This window comes from Salvelinus fontinalis, chromosome 34 (assembly GCF_029448725.1).
Source record: "Salvelinus fontinalis isolate EN_2023a chromosome 34, ASM2944872v1, whole genome shotgun sequence".
Lineage (NCBI taxonomy): Eukaryota > Metazoa > Chordata > Actinopteri > Salmoniformes > Salmonidae > Salvelinus > Salvelinus fontinalis.
The window spans coordinates 33,088,981-33,104,754 of record NC_074698.1 but is presented as its reverse complement, the minus strand read 5'-3'; the positions used below and the strand labels follow the sequence as shown (position 1 = coordinate 33,104,754).

Genomic DNA, 15,774 nt, shown 5'->3' with positions numbered 1-15,774 from the left:
GCAAGCCATCCACCGCTTCTGAGTATATTACTCGCTAAGGTTCAGTCCCTGGACAATAAAGTTGACGAGCTCAGGTCGAGGATCTCCTTTCAAAGATACATAAGGGACTGTAAATTACTCTGTTTTATGGAATCAGGGCTCTCTCTGGATATATTGTCCAGAGGGGTTCTCCACTCATCACGCGGACAGGAAAAAAATATCTTTCTGCGAAAAACAGATGTGGAGTGGTAAGTCTGAGTTGGAGGGATATATCTGTGGTGGAGGGGTATGTCTGAGGTGGAGGGGCATGTCTGTGGTGGAGGGATATGTCTGTGGTGGAGGGGTAAGTCTGAGTTGGAGGGGTATGTTTGAGTTGGAGGGATATGTTTGAGTTGGAGGGATATGTCTGTGATGGAGGGGTATGTCTGAGGTAGAGGGAAAACTTGAAATCGGCCCCGATTAATCGGCCTTTTCGATTAATCGGTCAACCTCTACCGTGTACAGATGACCTGTGGAGGCCAGGTCATCTGATGCAGCACTCTATCACTCTCATTGGTCAAATTGCCTCTACACAGGCTGGAGGTGTGTTTTGGGTCATTGTTCTGTTGAAAAACAAATGATAGTTCCACTAAGCGCAAACCAGTTGGGATGGCGTATCACTGCAGAATGCTGTCGTAGCCATGCTGGTTAAGAGTGCATTGAATTATAAATAAATCACTGACAGTGTCACCAGCAAAGCACCCCCACACCTCCTCCTCCATGCTTCACGGTGGGAACCACACATGTGTATACTCTGATCTCACAAAGACACAGAGGTTGGAACCAAACATCTCAATTTTGGACTCATCAGACAAAAGGACAGATTTCCACCGGTCTAATGTCCATTGCTTGTGTTTCTTGCCCCAAGCAAGTCTCTTCTTCGTAGTGGTGTCCTTTGGTAGTGGTTTCTTTGCAGCAGTTTGACCATGAAGGCCTGATTCATGCAGTCTCCTCTGAACAGTTGATGTTGAGATGTGTCTGTTGAACTCTGTGAAGCATTTATTTGGGCTACAATTTCTGAGGCTGGTAACTCTAATGAACTTATCCTCTGCAGCAGAGGTAACTCTGGGTCTTCCTTTCCTGTGGCGGTCCTCATGAGAGCCAGTTTCATCATAGCGCTTGATGTATTTTCTTGCAACTTCACCTGAAGAAACTTTCAAAGTTCTTGACATTTTCTGCATTGACTGACCTTCATGTCTTAAAGTAATGATCGATTGTCATTTGCTTATTTGAGATATTCTTGCCATAATATGGACTTGGTCTTTTACCAAATAGGGCAATCTTCTGGATACCAATTCATTTGTTTAACACTTTTTTGGTTACTACATGATTCCATATGTGTTATTTCATAGTTTTGGGGTCTTCACTATTATTCTACAATGTACTGTACATGCTCCCCAACAGATGGTGGTGGAGGTAGGCAACAACAAATCCGCCACACTGATCCTCAACACGGGGCCTCAAAAGGTGCATGCTCAGCCCCCTCCTGTACTCCTTGCTCACCTGTGACTGTCCCTTCACGCCGACAGTGTGGTAAAGAAGGTGTAACAGCGCCTCTTCAACCTCAGCAGGCTGAGGAAATTCGGTTTGGCCCCTTAGACACACAAACTTCTACAGATGTATCAGAGACCATTCATCCGGGCTGTAACAGTGCCTGGCACGGCAACTGCACCGCCCAAAACCGCAGGACTTTCCAAAAGATAGTGCGGTCAGCCTAATGCATTATCGGGGGCACACTGCCTGCCCTCCAGGACATCTACAGCACCCGGTGTCACAAGAAGGCCAAGAAGATCATCAGGGACCTCAGCCACCTGAGCCACAGCCTGTTCAGCCCGCTACCATCTAGAAGGTGACGACAGTACAGGTGCATCAAGCTGGGACCAAGAGACTGATAAACAGCTTCCATCTTCAGGCCATTAGACTGTTAAACAGTCATCCTTAGCTGGGCCTCCGCCCACTACCCCGCCCTGAACATTAGACACTGTCACTAGCCGGCTACCACCCTGTACTCTACCCTGCACCTTAGTGTCACACCCTGACCTTAGAGAGACTTTTTATGTCTCTATTTGGTTTGGTCAGGGTGTGATATGGGGTGGGTATTCTATGTTTTGTTTTCTATGATTTTGTGTTTCTATGTTTTGGCCGGGTATGGTTCTCAATCAGGGACAGCTGTCTATCGTTGTCTCTGATTGGGAACCATACTTAGGTATCCCTTTTTCCCTCCTTTCGGTGAGGGAAGTTGACTTTGTTAGTGGCACTTATGCCCTGTAAGCTTCATGGTCGTTTTTGTTATTTATTGTTTTGTTGGCGACATTTTAACAACAAAAAAATAAAAAGTACGCTTACTACGCTGCACCTTGGTCCACTTCCTTTGACGGCCGTGACACTTAGAGACTGCTGCCCTATGTACTAAGTCATTGAACACTGGTAATTTTAATGTTTACATACCTTTTTAACCACTTTATATGTATATACTGTATTCTAATCATGGTTCATCCTATATAACTACTTCTATACATACGTTTTCTATTCACATACTGCCCATACTGTCTATACACACCATTCACATACAGTCCATACTGTCTATACACACCATTCACATGCTGTCCATACTGTCTATACACACCATTCACATACTGTCCATACTGTCTATACACATGCTGTCCATACTGTCTATACACACCATTCACATACATATACACTGCTCAAAAAAATAAAGGGAACACTTAAACAACACAATGTAACTCCAAGTCAATCACACTTCTGTGAAATCAAACTGTCCACTTAGGAAGCAACACTGATTGACAATAAATGTCACATGCTGTTGTGCAAATGGAATAGACAAAAGGTGGAAATTATAGGCAATTAGCAAGACACCCCCAAAAAAGGAGTGATTCTGCAGGTGGTGACCACAGACCACTTCTCAGTTCCTATGCTTCCTGGCTGATGTTTTGGTCACTTTTGAATGCTGGCGGTGCTCTCACTCTAGTGGTAGCATGAGACGGAGTCTACAACCCACACAAGTGGCTCAGGTAGTGCAGATCATCCAGGATGGCACATCAATGCGAGCTGTGGCAAAAAGGTTTGCTGTGTCTGTCAGCGTAGTGTCCAGAGCATGGAGGCGCTACTAAGAGACAGGCCAGTACATCAGGAGACGTGGAGGAGGCCGTAGGAGGGCAACAACCCAGCAGCAGGACCGCTACCTCCGCCTTTGTGCAAGGAGGTACACTGCCAGCGCCCTGCAAAATAACCTCCAGCAGGCCACAAATGTGCACTGATGTACAACGCATTAGACACAATGGTTGTGATATAACTGATATTGTGGAGATAGTTTGTCTGCACTAGGATGTTTACACAACCACTGTGAAGTCTCTCAACAAGTCTTGTGTTGTACATCCGTCGTGGATCCTGAGTGTGTGTGTAGGGCATATAGAGAGAAAAACTCCAATTTACTCCTATTCACAAAACTGAGGAAAGCTCCAAATGCATATTAATCACTACAGATAGGAAAGTTGAACCTTACTCACTACAGATAGGAAAACTCTAGTTGAAACTTACTCACTACATGTCACAACCTGATCTGTTTCACCTGTCTTGTGCTTGTCTCCATCCCCCCCAGGTGTCTCCTATTTTTCCTCATTATCCCCTGTGTATTTATTCCTGCATTTTCTGTTTGTCTGTTGCCCGTTTGTCTTGTCGTCTCAGTGTGTTTTCCATATGTTACCTTCGCGTTAGTTTTGTTTTCTAGTCTTCCCAGTTCCGACCTTCCTGCCTGAGCCTGACCCTGACCCTGAGCCTGCCTGATGTTTTGTTCCTTGGTGACTCTGCCTTGGATTATGAACCTCTGCTTGTCCTCAGCCTGCCCGTTTGAGATAATAAATACCATATACCGAACCATATGCCTCCTGTGTCTGCATCTGGGTCATATCATGAGTCGTGATACTACAGATAGGAAAGTTGAATCTTACTCAGTACAGATAGCAAAGTTGAATCTTACTCAGTACAGATAGGAAAGTTGAATCTTACTCAGTACAGATAGGAAAGCTAGCCTGAGTGCCCATCTGTTTGTGCCAATATGCCAAATCGTTTTCACTCATCATGCCAAACAATGACTGCATTGGAGTTGGAAAGAGCACAAACAGATCTGGCACCAGGCTAGCGAAAAGCTTGAGCTAAATCGGTCTCACTAAACAGAGGAAAGTCTACACTGTTCCCCCACAGCATCACATCAAAAGCAAACAGATGACAATCAGAACAGCACAGAGTGAGCTCAGATGGACCCACGGAGAGAGGGAGAGGGAGAGGGAGAGGGAGAGGGAGAGGGAGAGGGAGAGGGAGAGAGAGGCAAGTAAGATGTTTACTAACAACATATTCTGTTATAGAAGACAGAACATTCAGATCTCATGATGACAAAGGAAAAGACTCAGCTCATAACATTATCAAATTTTGCAAACCTTGTACAAACCTATACATGGTACATTCACTCTCTCCTGTCTTCATTCAGTGTGATGGAATGATCACGTTGGATAGAACCACCCAGGAAGCAAATGTTAGACAACTTATACACTCAGTCTGAGCTGTATTATTTGTGAATGTGCGCCGCCCTATGAGACACCCAATCGTCAGCCGGTTGTGATACAGCCTGGAATCAAACCAGGGTCTGTAGTGACGCCTCTAGCACTGAGAAGCAGTGCATTAGACCGATGCGCCACTCGGAAGCCCAAATGTGCTTTCACTGTATGTAGAAAATGATGTGTTGGATAGAAATGTTAAAAAAATCTGAAATATTGAAGCCTTGATCTCTGTGCTATATAGTACGTTGTAATGGTTGCATTATGTCCGCTTAGTCAGGCCCCATAGGGCTCTGGTCTAAAGTAGTGCACTGTATAGGGAACAGGGCCCCATAGGGCACTGGACTAAAGTAGTGCACTGTATAGGAAACAGGGCCCCATAGGGCTGTGGTCTAAAGTAGTGCACTGTATAGGGATTAGGGTGCCGTTTAGGAAATGTTTGGGCATGCGTGTATCCAACCTATTATAGATTGACATCAAGATAAGACAGAAATAGACATAAAGCATTATATGAAAAAAATGTTATTGTGGCTCATGTTGCAAGACTGCAAGTTAACTGATATATCAAATCAGATGTCTCTCATGAATGCCAGTTCTGGGTGCCGAGATTATATCAGATGGGACACCACATCACACTTTAGAAGTGCAAATGGTCAATGCAAATAATATATGTGAAGTACACATAATACCATCATGCATTTGATATTGAACTTGTAGTTGAATTATACAGAACAAAGACATTCAGAAGAATATACTGTAAAACTTTATCTTGGATTTAGGACTTTGTCCAACAGATTGTGGCCGCTCGGAGGGTTACCTATTTAACTAACGTATAAAGTCATTAATTCAGCTCATTTAAGTCTGGATTAACATTTACAATTAACGTTTGACTTGAACAGTTGCACCGCTGTTTTACATCTCTGGTTTATTTGTCAATGACTAAAGTGAAGAAAGTGAGGATAAACAGGAAGAGGGGAAGACGTGAGTGGTGACGGGCAGCAGGTAGCCTAGTGGTTAAGTGATGGACCAGTAACCTAAAAGTCGCTGGTTTGAGTCCCCGAGCCGACTAGGTGAAATATCTGTTGATGTGCCCTTGAGCAAGGCACTTAACCCTAATTGCTTCTGTAAGTCGCTCTGGATAAGAGCATCTGCTAAACGATGTACAAAAGTAGACAAATGTGTGATGTACAGTAAGTCTTTAGTAGGTGGATTTAATCCATGCCTGTTATACGGGGCATCTGTATATTGACCTCTGTATACAGGGCAGAGGGAATCTGTAACAGATATCTGAGTTAACTACTACAATAACACTAAAATGTTTCCTGTATCATTATGTAATACTGCTAATGGAAATACAGCCACTCAATGGCAGAACAATACCCTACTGCTGGCCTCATTTCTTAGTAAACACCATAGACATGCCTAGTGGAGCAGTTGATGTCAACCAATGAATCCAACCGATTCATCAACAAGAAGAGGAGTGAAGATTAATTAGGGGAAAGGGCAGGTGTGTAAAGAGAGCAACATGTTTACTCCATAGCGCCTGCTTTCTTTTGACAACTGCAATTCAACCAAACTTGGATCAGGTAATCATTCACCAACTCAAAGCTATCTCAGACATTAAGTAGTGTAACGGATGTGAAATGGCTAGCTAGTTAGCGGGTACGCGCTAGTAGCATTTCAATCAGTTACGTCACTTGCTCTGAGACTTAAGTAGTGTTGCCCCTTGCTCTGCAAGGGCCGTGGCTTTTGTGGAGCGATGGGTAACGACGCTTCGTGGTTGACTGTTGTTGATGTGTGCAGAGGGTCCCAGGTTCGCGCCCGTGTCGGGGCGAGGGGACGACGTAAAGTTACAACTGTTACATTGATGCTGTTGACCCGGATCACTGGTTGCTGCGGAAAAGGAGGAGGTTGAAAGGGGGGTGAGTGTAACGGATGTGAAATGGCTAGCTAGTTAGCGGGTACGCGCTAGTAGCATTTCAATCAGTTACGTCACTTGCTCTGAGACTTAAGTAGTGTTGCCCCTTGCTCTGCAAGGGCCGCGGCTTTTGTGGAGCGATGGGTAACGACACTTCGTGGTTGACTGTTGTTGATGTGTGCAGAGGGTCCCTGGTTCGCGCCCGTGTCGGGGCGAGGGGACGACGTAAAGTTATACTGTGACAGTAGCAATATAAACAAAGCCATTTCAGATATCATGTCTCTAAATTGCTTGATTAAAAACATTCAGTAGGACTAATTTACTAGGTGAAGCGTTATTTTCCGTCCGTTATTATTAATGCCCTATCCACAGTGCCAAACTTTAAGAACAGTAGCCATTGAAGCGTAATCAGAAACTAAAAGTTCTGGACAAGGGTCCATTAACTGTAACCTAATGACTTAGTGAAAGGCGTTTTCACAGATCGGAAGTAGAATTCACAGTTCAGTAATTTGTGTATGCTGACAGGACTGAACGGCAGGTCAGTGCAAACCTCGAACCTTGAACCAGTATGCCTGAGGCATGCTGGAGGAGTAATATTGTATGATAAAAATTACACAAATTATTGTCTTGTATTTTCCCCTGCAAAACGTAGTTTATACATTTAAATGGATGTGTGATAGTTTATGTTTAGCTTATTCATGCTATTTTTCTTGAATAAAATACAATGATTTCATGTATTAAGCTAATACATAAATTCATGTTACACTATTCCCATGACTGCATTGCATTAATCTAGAGGCACAACTATTTCAGTACCAGAATCAAATCACAACATGTGCTGGCCAGCTAAGATTTATGCAGACTATATCAGCCATGCTTTCCAGCACTCAAACCCTCCTCTGTGTGATCGATTCCATTACAGTACATTTAGTGCCCCCAAGTGGATGTATTTATCAGAACAAGCCAGCACAAATGATGGATCCTTCCTTAACATGAATCTATTAGCCCCCTAAAAATTACCCCAATTTCATTGGCATGTCAAGCACTCTTCTAGCTAATAATGAAAAGGGGATCTTATAGAAGAATGTGATAGAAGCCCATTGGAACATATTGGAATATATTCACAGAGACAGCAACCTTCCCCAGTGATTTTCCCAGAATTTATTCCATTAATTAAATTAAAAGAAAAAAGTAAATCCATGAAATAAGCTTTCCTTTAAAAAATGCTACATTTCCAACATGACTCAACCAATGTACCAATGCATGTTATACTAACTTCAACATGCCACCATAGAAAGCCATGTTCTTTCCAGTGGAAAAGCTGTCCCAGTGAACAGGAACCCTGTGAACTAATAGAGCGTGTGGACTCTGGACCACATTACTCAAACAAACCTAGTGGACAGATTTCTTCATCCATGGCCTTCATTGTAAAGCAATGCCTCACTCTTGTGGCATCTGAGCACAAATGCACCATCACGATGAACACAAAGCCTCTGCAGTCAAGTCTGTTATAATATCTCACTGTTTAGACAAGTAAATAAGGTCGATTTTTATGGTTACAATTTTGTTAATTTATTTTACCCCCTTTTCTCCCCAATTTTGTGATATCCAAGTGGTAGTTACAGTCTTGTCTCATCGCTGCAACTCCCGTGCGGACTCGGGAGAAGCGAAGGTCGAGAGCCATGCGTCCTCCGAAACACGATCCCCCCAAGCCACACTGCTTATTGACACACTTCTCGCTTAACCCGGAAGCCAGACGCACCAATGTGTCAGAGGAAACACTGTACAGCTGGCGACCGATGTCAGAGTGCAGGCGCCCAGCCGCCACAAGGAGTTGCTAGAGCGCGATGGGACAAGGACATCCCGGCTGGCCAAACCCTCCCCTAACCCGGACAATGCTGGGCCAATAGTGTGCCGCCTCATGGGTTTCCAGGTTGCGGCCCGTTGCGACACAGCCCTGGATCGAACCCGATAGTTACAATTTTTTATCAATATCTAGCAAAAGGATTCATTTATTTTAACTCAACAGGAGCTGTGGATTTATATTTCCTATAATTAGCTTGATAATATTATTTTTGACCACTGGTGTAGTGGGGTCATAAGAAGTCCGTATAATGTACATTTCCAAAAACCAATCCGCCTGTTTGAGAATGCAAAGCCAGCCAATAGAATAATTGGGGGTGTATGGTGTCAATCAACAACACATACAGTATTAGCATACAGTATTAACACTAAGGTAGACTCTAGTGGGAGGGAGAGACACTTAAGTGTTTTAGTACTATATCTCTTGACACAATGATGAAAATAATCATGGCCTCTAAACCTTCAAGCTGCATACTGGATCCTATTCCTACTAAACTGCTGAAGGAGCTGCTTCCTGTGCTTGGCCCTCCTATGTTGAACATAATAAACAGCTCTCTATCCACCGGATGTGTACCAAACTCACTAAAAGTGGCAGTGATAAAGCCTCTCTTGAAAAAGCCAAACCTTGACCCGGAAAATATAAAAAACTATCGGCCTATATCGAATCTTCCATTCCTCTCAAAAATTTTAGAAAAAGCTGTTGCGCAGCAACTCACTGCCTTTCTGAAGACAAACAATGTATACGAAATGCTTCAGTCTGGTTTTAGACCCCATCATAGCACTGAGACTGCACTTGTGAAGGTGGTAAATTACCTTTTAATGGCGTCAGACCGAGGCTCTGCATCTGTCCTTGTGCTACTAGACCTTAGTGCTGCCTTTGACACCATCGATCACCACATTCTTTTGGAGAGACTGGAAACCCAAATTGGTCTACACGGACAAGTTCTGGCCTGGTTTAGATCTTACCTGTCGGAAAGATATCAGTTTGTCTCTGTGAATGGTCTGTCCTCTGACAAATCAACTGTACATTTCGGTGTTCCTCAAGGTTCCGTTTTAGGACCACTATTGTTTTCACTATATATTTTACCTCTTGGGGATGTTATTCGAAAACATAATGTTAACTTTCACTGCTATGCGGATGACACACAGCTGTACATTTCAATGAAACATGGTGAAGCCCCAAAATTGCCCTCGCTAGAAGCCTGTGTTTCAGACATAAGGAAGTGGATGGCTGAAAACGTTCTACTTTTAAACTCGGACAAAACAGAGATGCTTGTTCTAGGTCCCAAGAAACAAAGAGATCTTCTGTTAAATCTGACAATTCATCTTGATGGTTGTAAAGTCGTCTCAAATAAAACTGTGAAGGACCTCGGCGTTACTCTTGACCCTGATCTCTCTTTTGACGAACATATCAAGACTGTTTCAAGGACAGCTTTTTTCCATCTACGTAACATTGCAAAAATCAGAAATTTTCTGTCCAAAAATGATGCAGAAAAATTAATCCATGCATTTGTTACTTCTAGGTTAGACTACTGCAATGCTCTACTTTCCGGCTACCCGGATAAAGCACTAAATAAACTTCAGTTAGTGCTAAATACGGCTGCTAGAATCCTGACTAGAACCAAGAAATTTGATCATATTACTCCAGTGCTAGCTTCCCTACACTGGCTTCCCGTTAAGGCAAGGGCTGATTTCAAGGTTTTACTGTTAACCTATAAAGCGTTACATGGGCTTGCTCCTACCTATCTTTCCGAGTTGGTCCTGCCGTACATACCTACACGTACGCTACGGTCACAAGACGCAGGCCTCCTAATTGTCCCTAAAATTTCTAAGCAAACAGCTGGAGGCAGGGCTTTCTCCTATAGATCTCCATTTTTATGGAACAGTCTGCCTACCCATGTGAGAGACGCAGACTCGGTCTCAACCTTTAAGTCTTTACTGAAGACTTATCTCTTCAGTAGGTCATATGATTGAGTGTAGTCTGGCCCAGGAGTGTGAAGGTGAACGGAAAGGCTCTGGAGCAACGAACCGCCCTTGCTGTCTCTCCAGGGCCGGTTCCCCTCTCTCCACTGGGATTCTCTGCCTCTAACCCTGTTACTGGGGCTGAGTCACTGGCTTGCTGGTGCTCTTTCATGCCGTCCCTAGGAGGGGTGCGTCACTTGAGTGGGTTGAGTTACTGACGTGAACTTCCTGTCTGGGTTGGCGCCCCCCCTTGGTTGTGCTGTGGTGGAGACCTTTGTGGGCTATACTCGGCCTTGTCTCAGGATTGTAAGTTGGTGGTTGAGGATATCCCTCTAGTGGTGTGGGGGCTGTGCTTTGGCAGAGTGGGTGGGGTTATATCCTTCCTGTTTGGCCCTGTCCGGGGGTTTCTTCGGATGGGGCCACAGTGTCTCCTGACCGCTCCTGTCTCAGCCTCCAGTATTTATGCTGCAGTAGTTTATGTGTCGGGGGGCTAGGGTCAGTTGGTTATACCTGGAGTACTTCTCCTGTCTTATCCAGTGTCCTGTGTGAATTTAAGTATGCTCTCTCTAATTCTCTCGTTCTCTCTTTCTCTCTGAGAACCTGAGCCCTAGGACCATACGTCAGGACTACCGGGCATGCTGACACCTTGCTGTCCCCAGTCCGCCCGGCCTTGCTGCTATTCCAGTTTCAACTGTTTCTGCCTGCGGTTACGAAACCCCTACCTGTCCCAGACCTGCTGTTTTCAACTCTTAATGATCGGCTATGAAAAGCCAACTGAGATTTATTCCTGATTATTATTTGACCATGCTTGTCATTTATGAACATTTTGAAAATCTTGGCTCTCTCTAATTTTCTCCTTCTCTCTTTCTTTCTCTCGGAGGACCTGGGCCCTAGGACCATGCGTCGGGACTGCCGCCCGTGGTGACTCCTTGCTGTCCCCAGTCCGCCTGGCCTTGCTGCTATTCCAGTTTCAGCTGTTCTGCCTGCGGTTATGGAACCGCCACCTGTCCCAGACCTGTTGTTTTTCAACTCTTAATGATCAGCTATGAAAAGCCAACTGAAAATTATTCATGATTATTATTTGACCATGCTTGTCACTTATGAACATTTTTGAACATCTTGGCATAGTTCTGTTATAATCTCCACCCGGCACAGCCAGAAGAGGACTGGCCACCCCTCATAGCCTGGTTCCTCTCTAGGTTTCTTCCTAGGTTTTGGCCTTTCTAGGGAGTTTTTCCTAGCCACCGTGCTTCTACACCTGCATTCTAGCTGTTTGGGGTTTTAGGCTGGGTTTCTGTACAGCACTTCGAGATATTATCTGATGTACGAAGGGCTATATAAAATAAAATTGATTGATTGATTGATTGATAGTGGTGCATATAGCCGTAATGGTTTCGACTTGAGGTTCAATACCTTCTCCTTCAAATAGAAAAGAATGCTGTGCCTCAGTGACTACTGAGAGATACAGCTAGAAAACATACCTCAATCAAGGGATGGAAGGTGTCTCTACTCTTTATTATACCATTATCCAATATGAGAAATCGAGAACATTGAAATACTGCTCATTTTTAAATAAACTGCCTTTTACCTCAACTTGCTAGGCTAGCTATAGCACAAAGAAGCCCATTGGATTCCATGAAAATGTGACGCCTAGCATTGGGGTGAGTAGCTGTCAGGAGTGTTGTGAAATCCGATGGGCTGCCTTAGCACTATTTAGTCTTGCATGCCGACGAGAAAAGCAGTTTAATTAAAAAGAAATGGACTATTGATGGAATTCCAACCCTGTTCCTGGAGAGCTACCCTTCTGTAGGTTTTCCTTCCAGCCCCAGTTGTAACTAACCTGATTCATCTCATCAACCAGCTAATAATTAGAATCATGTGCGGTAGATAAGGGTTTGAGTGAAAACCTACAGGAGGGTAGCTCTCCAAGAACAGGGTTGGAGTTAAAACCTACAGGAGTGTAGCTCTCCAGGAACAGGGTTGGAGTTAAAACCTACAGGAGGGTAGCTCTCCAGGAACAGGGTTGGAATTAAAACCTACAGGACGGTAGCTCTCCAGGAACAGGGTTGGAATTAAAACCTACAGGAGGGTAGCTCTCCAGGAACAGGGTTGGAATTAAAACCTACAGGACGGTAGCTCTCCAGGAACAGGGTCAAAGTTAAAACCTACAAGACGGTAGCTCTCCAGGAACAGGGTCAAAGTTAAAACCTACAGGACGGTAGCTCTCCAGGAACAGGGTTGGAGTTAAAACCTACAGGACAGTAGCTCTCCAGGAACAGGGTTGGAGTTAAAACCTACAGGACAGTAGCTCTCCAGGAACAGGGTTGGAGTTAAAACCTACAGGACAGTAGCTCTCCAGGAACAGGGTTGGAGTTAAAACCTACAGGACGGTAGCTCTCCAGGAACAGGGATGGAGTTAAAACCTACAGGACGGTAGCTCTCCAGGAACAGGGTTGGAGTTAAAACCTACAGGACAGTAGCTCTCCAGGAACAGGGTTGGAGTTAAAACCTACAGGACAGTAGCTCTCCAGGAACAGGGTTGGAGTTAAAACCTACAGGACAGTAGCTCTCCAGGAACAGGGTTGGAGTTAAAACCTACAGGACGGTAGCTCTCCAGGAACAGGGATGGAGTTAAAACCTACAGGACGGTAGCTCTCCAGGAACAGGGTTGGAGTTAAAACCTACAGGACAGTAGCTCTCCAGGAACAGGGTTGGAGTTAAAACCTACAGGACAGTAGCTCTCCAGGAACAGGGTTGGAGTTAAAACCTACAGGACAGTAGCTCTCCAGGAACAGGGTTGGAGTTAAAACCTACAGGACGGTAGCTCTCCAGGAACAGGGATGGAGTTAAAACCTACAGGACGGTAGCTCTCCAGGAACAGGGTTGGAGTTAAAACCTACAGGAGGGTAGCTCTCCAGGAACAGGGTTGGAGTTAAAACCTACAGGACGGTAGCTCTCCAGGAACAGGGTCAAAGTTAAAACCTACAGGACGGTAGCTCTCCAGGAACAGGGTTGGAGTTAAAACCTACAGGACAGTCCACTTCAAACATATAGTTTATATTGCCCTAAACATAATGATTGTAACATCATTCATAATCTCACAATGAGCCTGGCAACTATAGTAGTCTTTAATTAGAGGCGTTGTCTAAGCCTGCCTTAGGAAAAGTATTACATTCCCAGTATGTTCTTTATAAGGCTTTTCATTTTTAAATGTTAGTCAGTTAGCAGACGTGCTTATGCTGAGTGACTTACAGTAGTGAGTGCATGCTTTTTCGTGTACAGCTGGGTTTAAAAAAAATCTCAATATCAAATCATTTCTGGAGAACTATTACGTACCTTACCATTGTTTTCAAATAAAATTGTAAAAAATAAACAAAAATAGCTTCCCAGCAAACAGCAATTTCTCAAGCAAGACTGTCTGTGAATGGTCTGAGTGAGGGGTCTAATTGGACGAGCCTAATGGGAGGGATATGTAACCTGAAAACTGGCTGTTACTGGCAGAGAGGTTTGAAACTGTCTTTGTTATCTCCACCCCACCAAAACAGAAATCATTTTTATTCCCCCAAAAGTGTTTAGACGTCCCTCTATTAAGGCCAATATTCAGATTGAAGAACCACTTTGGGTGTTTCCATTATGTGTATCATAACACGTACAATGGGTTTTCGTTCGAACACCAGTGAACAGTGCGCTGCTTACCTTCCTCAACCGTCTTGAACAAGTGACCCTCTGCTTCGCAACACACGTGACCGCCGTCTCACGACACCCTGAACGCAGCTTTTTGATGGCTCCATCCGCAACTTTCCTTGTAACTTTGGAGTGAGTTTCAAGTACGTGCTTGTTACTCTTGGGTGTACTACTTTTCATGGTCTCATTAAATAATGTTGGTGTTTTGAATTGTTGTATTTTAACAGTGTAGGCTTCCTTTAGTGTATCAGCAAATTCTCTTTCTTTAATTAATTTTCATTGAATGAGGGGAGGGCATCGCACCACGACAGCACAGGCAGACAGGTGAGGGCGGTACTTCGTGCTGTCAATTAAATTACAACTCTGACACAACCAGAAAGTGACACAGATGTCAATGCGCAATATCATTTTTAACCAGTAGGTGTCAGCATCTTTTAGATAATGCAGTAAGTGATAGCCTCTGTTCACAGATTCTGACATAGACTTGCACACAAAATAATACAACTGGTGCAGAATATGTGCATTATTGTCTGGCCATGTGATTCAGCACATAATAAAAATGAATTTATATCCATTTTCATCGTATGAGGGCCTCTAACTAGTACAGAGGCAGGCGGGCGACCGCTGTAGTCCAGTTGAAAGGGCAGTACTTTGTATTGTCAATTAAATAAAACAATTTTCTGACATTTGACAAAACCAGTGAGAGACCCAGGTTTGATTTAATATCAGCCTATTGGTTATTTTAGACCAGTGAGTCCGCCTACTTTATGAAAGGGCATATTTCTTCACCAATCAGAATCCTATCTTTACTGCAAAGGGGCGTGACTTCAACGGGAAACAACGCACCAGCGCACTCTTCAGCCAACATATGAAGTCACCTCTCTTTGTATCCTCTAATCATGTTTCGCTTTGGGCGGGCTCGACGCACAACATACCATTAGAAAAATAAATCGTGAGTGGAAGTGCTTGACATGAGGATAAAGGCAACTGTCAGTCTGAGACGTAAACAGATTCACGAAGACGGATAACTGTACAAAAATGTCAACAAAGGACGTATTTGTCAGATGCCGAATCTGATTTTGGGTATTGTCGCGGCTGTCCCATTTCCAAACGGAAACCACAGCTAGCTTCTATACTGGACAGCAAGCACGCGCTAGCTCGTTAGCTTATTCTCGATTCTAGGACACGTCTCATCATTTAAAATACAAAACTGAATGTTGTTTCAGTCATGAGTCCAGCCGGGTGCTCACATGTGAACGCTTATAAGGTGGACAATTGGAGGCAAAACCTACGAGTCATATATCAATGCTTTGTTTGGAGCGGGAGTGCTGAAACCAGGAGACGAAAGGTAAAACAGGAATGCCATTGCCAGAAACTGAAGCAAAAACGGAATATAACTACGCACAGACAAGGCTAACGTTATGCATAAAACGCCCCACACAGTTTCAAGCACACAAATGTAAACCCACGTAACGTTACACTGTTTGAGTCTGGTGGTTTAATGCAGACACATTGCGCTAGCTAGCACACCACAGCTCGTTCATTGTGACTGTGTGGAAACGCAGGGCATAAAGTTACCCGATCATCATGCTACCTGGGAATATTCAAGGCACATCAATCTCATCATAGGAACTACATTGCAACAATCAGTCATTAGATCATGTCTAGCTGGCTAATTGACACAACAGAACTAACGTTATCCTACAATACCTAGCGAACACCAGTCTAGACTTGATCATCACTGCCAGTTAAATTAGT

The 15,774-nt window shown here is 44.0% G+C and overlaps 1 protein-coding gene across 2 annotated transcripts in view; it reads left to right on the top strand.

Annotated features, from left to right (window-relative positions):
- The first annotated feature begins 14,903 nt into the window (after nt 1–14,903).
- Nucleotides 14,904–15,774, top strand: part of LOC129833739 (ubiquitin carboxyl-terminal hydrolase 22-like) — a 62,277-nt gene continuing 61,406 nt past the window's right edge. For both annotated transcript variants that reach the window (XM_055898530.1, XM_055898529.1), the window contains exon 1: nt 14,904–15,364. In XM_055898530.1, the coding sequence (XP_055754505.1) occupies nt 15,245–15,364 (120 nt within the window). In that variant the 5' untranslated portion in view covers nt 14,904–15,244. The remainder of the gene's footprint in view (nt 15,365–15,774) is intronic.